The sequence below is a fragment of the Eutrigla gurnardus genome (genome assembly GCF_963514095.1).
Source record: "Eutrigla gurnardus genome assembly, chromosome: 4".
Classification (NCBI taxonomy): domain Eukaryota; kingdom Metazoa; phylum Chordata; class Actinopteri; order Perciformes; family Triglidae; genus Eutrigla; species Eutrigla gurnardus.
In genome coordinates, this window is record NC_139918.1 from 9,660,382 (window position 1) to 9,673,166 (window position 12,785).

A 12,785-nucleotide genomic window follows, 5' to 3' on the forward strand; every position below is an offset into this window, starting at 1 on the left:
TCCTGAATCGATTCACAAATGTCAAAAATCAGTTTTTTTTATTCCGTATTGTTTACGGAACGCAAAAGGCGGAACTCAGAAATGCAGCCTGGACTGTCTGTGGCATCGAACACAACAGAGACACGGCTGGGAGAGAAATCTCACCGGCACCCGCTGTATTTACACCGATAATGTGTGTCATTCATGGCCGTTATAAACACTATTACTGCTTTGTACATGTTGTGGAAGTCTCAGACACACCGGGAAACTAAACGGCGGTCTTTGTTCGTCAAAAAACTTTCCGGAAGGTGTTTCTACCTCTCAGAGCCAACGTAGACAACACAACCATCCAAATATATACAAACGAGCTCATCCACCTCGTCACTCAAAGCAAAGCGCTGCATATATATATAAATATAAAGATGTGGAGGCGAAGGACAGATTGTGGCAGCGATCGCCGAGTAGTTTGGGATCGGGGACATATTGCAGCCACTGTTCAGGATCCGGTGGATCGCGGAGATGTGGGGTCCCTGTAGTGCTGCAAACTGGTCCTGAAGGCCACGTGGACCGGATCGGATCGTTGAAAATAAATGAGCCATCCGGCAGTTAGCAGGATAGTTTATAAATTTTTTTCTTCTTCTCTCAATAATGAGACAATCACTACATCGTCATCACTGCTGGATGACTCGTTTATTTTCAACGATCCCGGTCGGGTCCACGTGGACTTCAGGGAGTCGGTGGTCCAGTACTACCCCGATATCCATGAGTGAGACTGACCGTCGCCATAATCTCCCTCCCTGCTGAATGACTACATTTATTTTCGTTTTGTGAATTTTCACAATGAATATGTATTCAAAAATGAAGTATCCCGGTAATTTTCTGCGTGAGAAATACTCGGTGTGGCGTGTGAATAGGTTGAAATGCGTGTGTCTCACGCCCAATGCTTGAGACTTGAGAGCCCGGGTTGTGATTTAATTACAATTTACAGATAAAGAGTATGCCGAAGTAACGACGATTAGTAAAAAGTCTGAAGTCATGGTTTGTTAAGTCTGTCTGTTAAGATGCAAAAATAACTTTAAAAATGCTTGTTTTGGTGTTCGGCTTACTCAGAGCTAAGCTAGGCTAACACGGTAGCTGCTACGTCAACATGGAACATGCCGTGACCTTGTTGTTTGTTCCACGGAGTGTCTGTACGAAACGTAAGATACAATCCCACAGACCGCTACGCTGATGTGTTGAAATGCAGCTGCATTGATAATTCATTGAAAGCTTTTATTTGTATATCGGCTACAGTATCATTTTTTCTCTCTGGGATATGCTCATCGCCTGGAACAGGAGGACTGTGTTCATAGGGAGTCATATCTACTTGTGACAAAGAAAAGCCTTTTCTTTCATAAAATATTTGTGAAGGTAACCTGTTGATTTGTTTTCATGATTATCTCAAAAGTAGGAAGTGACTAGCAAACTTTGAGGAGCCAACTCAGATTTCATTTTTTTTAAATCATGCATGGGAATTGAGATCGAGATGCATCGCTAATCGCTTTAGGATGGAATCGTTGACGTCTGAATGGAAATCCAATGGAATCGTGAGGTGCCAAGAGATTCCCGCCCTTATTAGCAACCGCCTTTTTTAAGACACGTAAAAGCATCAAAATCCACCTGAGAGGTATTTACTGACGGATTTCACATCGTACAACAGAACGTTTAAATGTAACACTGAGACGAGGGAACAGGAAGTGCATGAATCTATCGCCTGTGTGTTTGAAAGTGGATACAAATGAATTGAGCCCGCCCATAATCGAAAAAAGATAACTTACTGATACGCATCACTGTTCTCCAAATTCATATTGTTTTTGGCATAAATTAACTCTGATTTTAAACACAAAAGCGCATAAAATGTATCATAAATAAATGGTTTTCCCCACAAATTTTAGGACCTTTTTTCAGAAAAAAATACCAAATTATGTTGTTATTATTTAAAGTTTTAAAATCTTCTTCAAATTGCATCATTTTTGAGGTGGAAAAAAACCCAATGCCAACTTACATTTGATCATGACTAGGGATGCACCGATTGTGAAATTCTGGGCCGATGCCGATGCCGATGTTTAAAATAACAACTTGGCCGATGGCCGATGCCGATGCCGATGTTTTTTCTTTTTGTTATTTATTTCGTTTTTGGTGCCACAGAAACATTAGAACTATTTTAAACGTCTTCCAGCTCTTCATCACACTATTAATGAGCACAAATTAAATGAGACAAATTTTTGAAACAAAAACAACCTTTAATTGACATTAACCTTACGGTACTTAACAAGTACGTTATTTTCTGAAAAATAGCCCAAAAGCCCTCTTAGACTGTTGACTAATCAGTGAAAATATTTATTCAGTACCTACATTGCCCAGAAAAAAATATTTGTCAAAAATAAAATGTACATCAAGTGTAAATGTAAAAACAATTGGAAAATAAATAGCGTTTATTTACAGCATCTAGTAATGCGGTCTTTGTTGTTTTAACGCCGTGGTCGGTGTACACTTCTTGTATTTATCCGTTCTCTCTCTCTCCGGGAGAGAGAAAGAGAGCGAGAGAGAGAGAGAGGGACACACACACAGACAGAGAGTGTGTATGGTAGTAGACAGTAGTAGTGCAGATATACCGTTAAAATACAAATTTTTCTTATCTACTCTTCACATTTATTAAATGTATTGTCTCTTCCCGTTTCCGACAGTGCGAGTTTAGATACACAAATATGATCGCGTTTGTCAATCGCGGTATTTTATTTAGAAAATTGCTTTTATTTTGAAAATTGACCGGATTGTCTCGTGTTTCTCTGTGTGATTTCCTGCCAGAATTGACGCGTTCACTCGCGGCACGCGCAAAAAATAGAGCAGACGCCGAAACGATCGTATTCGCGGCGCTCCGCGTCCAGTGTGAACGACACCATAGCTTAACAGGGGCGCCGAATGGAAGCGGGCTCCGCTACGCGTCTATTCGCGGCGCTTCCGCGTACAGTGTGAGCCAGGCGTCAGAAAAGTGTGGCGCGGGCGCCCTCGTGTTGGCATAGTTATATGTTCCCCCCCCAAAAAAAGGAAAAAAGAAAGGTTCCTCCCGAGCACAGCGTTCATGCGACATTTAAATCAACATAAACATCGGCCACTGCCATCGGTGAATATCATCTTTTTTTGCCGATGGCCGATGGCAGTTAACGAGCCGAACATCGGCCGATGCCGATGGTCGGCCGATGCATCGGTGCATCCCTAATCATGACCATCTTTAAAGTGATGACTTGTGTACATGCAGGCATTTCGGCGTGTTGTTTGCAGCATTTGATTCGGTTTTTGCACAGATTTTGCCACATAGCTGCACATTTTGGCTTGAGGAGTAAAACAAAGGAGCGGAAGCTGTTATTTCACTGTTAAACATTTCAATGTTGAACTTAGTTATTTAGGTATGAAGGCAGCTCTGTGACGATACATTTTTTTGTTTCCATTTTTATGAACACACGAGCACAAACATGTTAGAAACACCAGCGTCTCGAGTCCTGATGTTAAACACCAGTGCTTATAGAGTTGTGCATGTTGCCACAAAAATCCACTTCATACCGGTATGTGGACAGGTGTGGCATTAAGGCTGTGTGTGTGTGTGTGTGTGTGTGTGTGTGTGTGTGTGTGTGTGACCTTTGAACTGTGGGATCTCTCCAGTGGGACTCTTGGGTAACCCTTTATGGCAGGCGTCGCTGGTCAGAGCCACCGTCACTCCACAGCTCCCCAACAGAAACCCGATCTGCTGACTGCCGGCATCCTGGACGGACACAAGAACCTCACATGTGACCAATCACCTGACTGGGATCTGATCAGCCATTGGCTGACAGCCGGAACATGAAACTCTGCCGATAAACTCTTCATGTGTTGAGCTGGTTCTTGGTAAACGGTACGAGCACCGTGGAGATCAAACTAATGGAGAGAATACAACTCCCACGACTCATTTCTGCACAAAACACCCAATCACAACACCTGAAACTCGATGCATGCTTCATAAACAGAAACAGAAACATTCCCTACATTTTGCTGTTTGCTCCTACTTTTTATGTATTTATTTAGTTGCCACTGATGGGATGGCTTCAGCAAGGCAAGGCAGTTTTATTTGTATAGCACCTTTCAACAACGAGGCAATTCAAAGCACTTTACATAAAATATTCAAAGCATTGAAAAGAAACACATAAAAAAATGTATAAACAAAATAAAAATAAAAGATGAAAACAAGAATATCAAAGGAATAGAACTTACAGTGCAGTATAAGCATTGAATACATTGTATTGTTTATAGAAAGAGCTGAGATTTGTAGCAGACCTGTCTTCTTCTATGGTGTTCCTCAAGGTCTTGGAGTCTAAATGTGATATTTCAGAGGGATTTCTGATATTTGCTATTAATTCTCCAGTGTTAAATAATTGTGAAAGTTGAGCTGACATGTAATTCCCAGAGTATCTGCCAATTACATTACGTATGGTGATGTAAAACAGGATCGGCAGGTGGAACGCAACGTGGGGAGGAATTTGATTTGACAGTTGAAAAGATGAGCTCACTAACTGATTGATGGATGATGTCATCATATGATTGGTTGAAATTGGTTGGTGCCAGCTGCTGTAAGCGCGTGTCATATGTCGTTTTGCAGGAAGGAAAAAAATATGGATACAAAAATTTACGAATACGAAATTTTGTTTCGACATATATCGTGAACATACCTTTGTAATAAATGGTCTCTCCGGCTTCCTCCGGTTCATAAACTTAAGTAATTGTTATGAATTGTGATTCTAACTTTACAAATGTGTTCAACATGAATGATTAAAAGAGTGAAAAGCCTGAAGGCTTAAACGCCGCGGTGACTCTGACAGACACACGGCTGACGACGTCACGCTGTTCCTTCAGAGACGTTCGGCTCCGTCGCACCATGACTCACCACCACGCTTTGTGATGACTCAGGATTTTAAACACGATCCCCCGGTGAAGACTTGGCTCCACTGACTGCTGTGAATTCACGCCGTCCGGCTCTCTGCTCAACTCGCTAATGTCGTTTGACGTGAAGATAAAAAAAGAAGGAACGCATCCTGACGTCCAACACCTGAAAACGGACTCCATCACTAGCTTTCGTCACCCGGCTCATTATCATCTGTTGTCAGGATAAAATATTTCGTCCTCACTCTGATGAACAACATAATAACAGAGCTCTGTTCCCTGCATGTGAAGCTGATACTTTTACACACATACAATTCTTTTATTAATTATTCTCATAGTTTTTCCTTTCTGTTCAGTATTCACATGCAGAAGCGGTTTTATCTGGATGTATATATACATTATTTATCCCAGCTAATTACAAAACACCTCTGGTGATATAGAACTATCCATACTTCATTACAAGAAAGTGTATCCATAAGGATGTGTCTTTTTATTACTCTTTTCTCCATGTCTTTAATAATAAAATGGTTATGAATGATGAAAAAAACCTTCAGAATAAAGATGGAATGGAAGGTTGTAAATACTGAGATACTGAGGGAAAAGTCAGCCTGTAAAGATATGGATTGGGTTAAATTAACTAATAGATATCATGATGAAACTTCCAGTTGATCACTCTGAGATCATTATTGTTGATATTACAAAATATTTATATTAGGTTTCTGAAATGTTATGATTAAATATGCAAACGAGACATTATGTAATGGTTACTTTTGACAAATTTAGTACAACATAGACAAAGTAGTCAAACACCCTAACGTGTATTTTGGATGTTTTCTTTCTGCTAGTTGGAAAGAAAACATGTTATAGAAGCTCAAAATTGACCAGCGAATGAAAAAACAAAAAAACAAATAAAAGGCTGCCATTCTATTCTAATGTTGATACGATATAAATGGATTCATCTCATCAAACGCTCGTTGACACACACATGATGGTTGGACTAAATGTGTCCTGAGGTTCTGCTGCATGAAAGCTTACCTTCCTGGTCAGCGGCACCTCTATTGGCACAGGGACGACCTCGGCCAGCAGGCAGCCGTAAAACGCCGTCATGAAGGCAGCAGGGTCGTTGTTTGGGAACACCAGCGCCACCTACAGGGCAGATGGAGATGAGTCGTTGAGGCGGGATGTAGCTATACAAAGGAAACCGTTTTGAAGCTCATTAAAAATGTACAGATGGAATGAATAGACACAGCGTGTGAGTGAGTGTTAGTGAGTGACCTGCATGGCGCCGTCTGCTTTCATTATGTTCCTGCACTCATTTACTCAGATTGTTGATTTCATTTCAGACCCGTCTGTAACCAACAGACTCATTTTGTGGATTTTATGTTTCACCAAAGAACAAAAAAAAGTCCAATCCAACCAAACAGTTGCAAATCAACTAGGGATGTCAACGGTTAAAAACAAGGGCTTTTTCAACAAGTTACGCAAGTCGGCCTGTGGGATCATTTACGTCTCTATAGTAACCAATTGAGCTGTTCAGACGGGACGCACCGCTGCGGACTCCGTGGCATCGAGCTCCAAGGCCGAGGTCTTGCTGCATGAAAGCAATAACCTTTAGCAAAGCCAACAGAAAATGAACTAAAACACAACTGGATGGATATGACCCTTTGAAATGTGCCAGCAAAGCTCAGTAAATCAGTGGAGCGCCGGAGTGCGTTTTTATTTTTCAAAAGCAGAATTAAGCAAACTGACATCCCTCCTTTAAACTTTCAGCATTTAGGGCAACTGATGGTGGCAACAATGAGTTGCCATATATATATATATATATATATATATATATATGCTGTTTTACTTCCTCCTCAATTCCCTCCAGGAGCTCTCCTTCTCTCCTGGCTGCGTTTCTCCTCTGTTATCGGTTTCAACTTATTTCAAGCCAAAAATCCAAATAATCAAATAAGACAAACCTCTGGATGTGAAGTAAAGAAAATCCCAACAAAGAACTCTAAATAGGAGATGGTAAACATTTTCTAAATCAAGAAAAAAGTGAGCTTCATAGACATGGATTTCATTTACTTTTTTTCTGAACAACTGAACATAACCAATGTATCTTCTCCATCTTGATACTGGGAAATGGTTCTTTTCCGATACTTGAACTCAACTATTGGCTGATACAGATTTCCAATCAGTAGCCAGTGCGTTCAAAAGACATTGTCATTTTACTGGTGAGATTCTCCTGTGTAAAGTCTTGCTAATTGCTAACCACGCTATGCTCTCCGCTAGCACCTTCCTGATCGGTATGCATTTGCAGCTCTCAGCAGAGACGTAAGATGACGTGAGCTATTTCCAGCCTGGCGCCCAGGAAAATGTGAACCAAGTAGTTTTGTGTCATGTTTTGTTTTGTTTGATGATCACATGTTTAAAACTGGTTCAAACTGCGACCGGAAAAGAAAATACATTTCCCTGTAAATGTCAGAGACACGGTTGCCATTTTGGATGTGTCTCAACGAGTGAGTGTTCTCGCTTCTTCCACAGTCCTCCCTGTGCAGAGTTGCACCAGTGCACTAGCCATCGGACACAACAATAGCGAGTTCCACGTATTGTTGTGTTCCTGAGTGGCGTAAATAATGTGATATCAGATCAGTGCATAGATTGACAGAGTGATACCCTATCCAGCATTTTAGACTGATTTGAAGCATTTCTGATGCTGGTTTCTACACAGGAACAACTTTATTCTCAACAGACGGACCTGCTTTGGGGTTGACAATATGGTGCTTAACATTCCCCTAATAGAAACTATGTATTTGAGCTTTTTAGCCCACAACATCCCAGCAACAAGTGTTCTGTTTCTGTTGATCATCATGACTTCATTGAGCTCCGTGGTTTGTGTTGACAATCGTCACAGAATGTTAAATTAAATAAAGTCACCTCGTTTCCCTCGTGGGCGAATCATCTGAAGCTCATATTTACACCATGAAAGCTCACGTGAAACATCTGCTGTGAGGGAGGTTTCTATCTGCCACGTGAGAATAAAACAAGCAGGATCTGACATGTTTCTACAACGACCCCTCGTCTCCTGGTCGGCCATGTTGGATCCAGGTCGGCTCCAGCTGTGTGTAGTGATGAGAGCGGCTTAAGTGCTGTTTAATAGCTTCCATATACCGTCCTGGGCTGGATGTGTGTGAAGCTATAAGCTAAGTGCGTATGAGAGCGGTGTAATGATGCTTTAAAAGGACTGATGTTGACATGTGCAGGTCTCATTGGAGCCGCTCAGGTTTCATGCATAGATGAGAGTGGAGGGGAGATTACTCTCGGTTACTGTGTGTGCAGAGATTCCACAGCAGCTGCATCCCAGTTCAGCCTCCATCCTCCGGAGGCTGAGACGAGGCCGTCCCACCTCAGAGACGCCTTCAAATGCAGCCCAGAAATGAGACCTTTCTTTCCCGATTTAGAGGAGCCAACTGATGGATCCTTCACAGCCTAAATTATCCCAGGATTCATTGCATGCCGGTGACAATTGGATTTTTGGCGTCTACGTGCGGATCAGCAGAGGGAGATGCAACACAATACATTCTCTCAGCCTGAAATACATCATGAAGCACATCCTCCATCGTGACATAAAAGAAAAGGAATCAGATGTGATCTCAGGCTCCATTTTAATCATATAACGTTACTTCTTCTACGCTCTTACTTGTCAACCACAGCTGGTTGCTAGGCAAAGAGCGTGGGAACATATGGTGACGCAAAACAGGAAATCTTACGTAGACCAAACGGAGACCGCTCGGTTCGGCCTTCGCCGTGTCCTCTGACCTCATAAAGGTCACGCTCATTGTTGCATTTTTGGTTTTCACCTGTTTATTTATGTCACTCTGACCCAACACTGTGTTTCTTCTTGTGGATGTTCAGATTCACACAAATACAAAATGTGGTTTAAGTTAACGGGGCAGTTTTTCTATACAGCGTCGACGGCGGTTCCACCAATCACCCTCGCTCCAAGAACAGGAACCTTCTCCAATGGAGGTATACGGCATACTTTTAAAATCAAACTTTTATTTCTAATGTTTGTGTTATGATTTTATGTCATATTTACAGCCTTTGGAACATGAACATGCAACCATATATTGTATTCAAAATATTACTTCACATATGAAGTTAAATAAACACACATTCAACCACTTGAAATAATAAAAAAAACATCACATTTTCAAACTATATTTGATTCATAACTTCCACATAAAATGACACAACCTTGAACTCATAATAAAGTCTGTCTCATTTCTTATTTAACCTCCACACACACTCTCAGTGAAGTCATCCTACAAGACATGACATCCCCCTCAAAAACAAACAACACTCATTTCTCTGTGTGCGACTTAGTATCACTACATATGTTATTCCCGCTGAGTGGGAAGTAAAGCAGTTATGCAGTGATTGAAACACTCTTCTGGGCTGATAATACACACACACATGGGCATGATGCCAGTCTGGACTTAGTCTCCAACCGGGTGGGAAATTGAGCTTCATATAAAGATGAAAGACAGACGAGGAGGAGGACAGAGACGCTGAGGGAGTCACATGGCACACATGTGGGACTATTACTGAAGCGTTTTCCACTTCGGTGTGTGGAGGCGTGCGGTGAAAGAGGCCCTCAGTGTGATGTGATGATTGTACTGACAGGAGCGGAAGGAAGGACGACCCATGTGTCCATTTTTAAAACATAAAGTAATGGCCATGTGCCGGGGTCGCCAAGGATTTTTGTTGGCCGGCACCCATAACTCTTGAGAGGTAATCTTCTTATAAAGCTGCTCTATGATGTTTTAATATCAACGACACAAGAGGAGGAAAATAAAAAGTTGGATGTCTCTGAGCAGTGCCGACTCTTATTAAAGGGTTAGATCACCCAAATCAGCAAAAAATAAAGGAGGAGAGGAGCTGATGATGGAATCGAAATTTGCTTGAGAATTGCATGCGTTCATATTTCCTACCAAAGAAATTCACCCCGTTAACTTGTGAGCCTTCACATACAACTGAACGGTTGTGTTAACAGGGAAACGTATTCTCTCCAGACCAAACACTCGCAGTGTTAACTGGTTTCAGACACACGGTTAAAGAACGAAAGAGAAAACAACATAGTTAGTATAAGAACGCCATGGTTTTGCAGAAAATGACCAACAAATCAAAAATGCAATAAAAGTATGTGGTAACGTTTAGGGGACAGAAGTACTTGGTTCAAATAGGACACCAACATCGGTCTGCTGGGTTCAAGTCCTCCTTTTTTTGAGCCAGACCTCCTTTCTACACGGATTCTGTGTTTTAAACTCATTTGTGAGACTTCCAGAGCAAACGTAATCCAAAATACGTCTTCCCTCAAAACGTGAATCATGGGAGTCGTTTTTCTGTACATGGCTGCATTCAACGCACGACATAAAACAATGTGTGTTTCGGTACGGACGGCTGCTCTACCAACACCAGGGCCAGTCAGCGCTATGCAGGGCTCCTCCACAGCTGTTTTACCAGGTGAGGAACAGAACAACAATCACAGCGTTGGCGGCGGGATGAAGAAAGGGCACCATTGAAAGCTCTGTACGGTTGGTACAGCCAGCCACAGGTAAAAGTGCATTTCTTCCCCACATTGTGAAGTTAACTGTTCCCAGCCACCATGATCACAGACACCTTGTCTAGTGAAAATCAGCCAGATGGCTCCGGCTCACTCGCATGATGTTTAGAACAACAACAAAAACCCTAAACAAGACAGAAATCAACTCAATGTCCGGCTGAATTGATCGTGATTCAGTGGCTCTGCAGTATCTACCTGACATCGTCTTTTTCATCGCTTACGCTTTTACAAGATTAAAACTTTAAGTTCACAGATGGCTATTCATGTGTTTCCTTTAAAAACAGTTAGCTGAGGAGGGACCTTTTGATTGACCTGTACAGTAGCTAAGAATGTGACTACAAGCTCCTAGCTGAAGGTGGAGGACGGCCCCTCTCTGGAGGACTTCTCGTCTCCACCAACCAATTGGAGAGAGAGATTAAATCGACCAGGAAGAAATGTTTCAGCTCCGTTGCGTTTTATGGTTTCCGTCATTGTTAGGCAGACACTGGCCTACAGGTGACGACCAGCGCCATACCTACGTGATAAAACAACTTCAACATCTATTTTAATGGAGATTTCAATATCTTTAGTTTCACGTCTGAAATCCAGTCACGTCTTTATTTCCTCACGTCTCACAGCAGCCACTCGACAAGTCAAACTCTCAAGCCAAGTTGGGCTATCAATCCAACCTTTGGCTACTATTTTTTGCTTTTCTTCTTCTCTGGTTCCCTCCATCCAACTCCATCAGTGTCATCTGTTTTTCTTTTTGCTTACCCGGTCTCCAGGTCTGACGAGTGGTTCCTGTTTAGTTCCCAGTTTGTGCAGCAGGTTGTAGGCCACCTTCACACTTCTGGACCACAGTTTTCCTAAAGACACATAACAAGAACTCTTGGTTATTAAAAGAAACTAAAGGAAGCACAGAGAGGTAACAGGGAACCACAGCTTTCTCTGTAGAAGGGTAGGAATGATAACAGCTAATACATGTACAGATGCAGGGAGAAGTCATTGTCTGGAAACGTTTCTGTGAAAGGACGAATGTCTCAGTTGGACTTCTTCTCTGGAGTGTACGGTGGAACAAAGGATGACATCATGAGTTACCATATGCAAGACATTACGGCGCTGACATGACACTCGATGTTAAAACACGTTATTTCACCTCACGGGTTGGAGATGATCACGCAGACTTCATAACATCCAGCAAACCAAACCTTGCTTCATGACTGTGGAGTAATTGGATCCATGTACAGGGATGTTTTGCACACAGAGACACAACCACAGCACATTAGAGGAAGTCATAGAGGCCACATCAGTATCTAATTACAGAGATAAAGGCCTCTCAGTATGTTGACGAATGAAATGTTTTAATTTCAGGGCTCACGCAACATGAACCCTTAACCTCTCTCTCTCTCTCTCTCTCTCTCTCTCTCTCTCTCTCTCATATATATATATATATATATATATATATATATATATATATATGAAATCTAATCTTGCCGATCAGTTAATTTTACCTGCCAGTTGCGTAATTGTCTCTGTTTATTCATGCAGTAAGTCCAAACAATGTAATCAATTTCCATCCTTTGCTGTTTTTTTCTTAATTCAGATTGGCAGACGCATATATTATGTATGAGCAAACTGCCGTGAATTCCTCATTGTTTCTCACGCTAAATGAGGTTTTTTGGGATGTTTGTCGGAGCTAATGAATTGATGAAAACGGAGAGCTCTGGGATCCCAGGGGGACAAGAGGCAGGGTAGAAAAACAACAGAAATGGCAAAGGAAGCTTACAGAAGGTGTAAAATGGTAAATGGCCTCATTTATATAGTGCTTTTATCCAAAGCGCTTTACAGGAATGACTGACATTCACCCATTCATTCACACATTCATTCCCACATTCATTCACACATTCACACACCGACGGCAGAGTCAACCACGCAGGGCGACAGCCAGCTCGTCAGGAGCAATTAGGGTGAGGTGTCTTGCTCAGGGACACCAGGCACTCAGCTAGGAGGAGCCGGGGATTGAACCGGCAATCTTGCAGTTACCAGCCAACCAGCTCTACCTCCTGAGCTAAACCCCCCCGAAGGTGTGACTACAGTTTCTAAAGAAATTAAAAAGTGGAATTTAAAGACAGAATTTAATGCCACAAAGAAGCGTTTTGTGTTTTCCAGGAATATAAAGTGGTTGTTTCCATTTAGACTTAATCAAATCTGCCAAGCAACTGCTGACCAGCGTTTGTTTGGTGAAGAAAGACTAATGATGGTTGTA

The 12,785-nt window shown here is 41.9% G+C and overlaps 1 protein-coding gene across 1 annotated transcript in view; it reads right to left on the reverse strand.

Moving 5' to 3' along the window:
- Positions 1 to 12,785, reverse strand: part of LOC311012487 (disco-interacting protein 2 homolog C-like) — a 181,943-nt gene that overhangs the window by 32,598 nt on the left and 136,560 nt on the right. The window contains exons 9-11 of the mRNA XM_084007948.1: positions 11,294 to 11,385; positions 5,965 to 6,075; positions 3,655 to 3,778 (exon numbers count right to left, since the gene is read on the reverse strand). Of these exons, the coding sequence (XP_083864074.1) occupies positions 3,655 to 3,778; positions 5,965 to 6,075; positions 11,294 to 11,385 (327 nt within the window). The remainder of the gene's footprint in view (positions 1 to 3,654; positions 3,779 to 5,964; positions 6,076 to 11,293; positions 11,386 to 12,785) is intronic.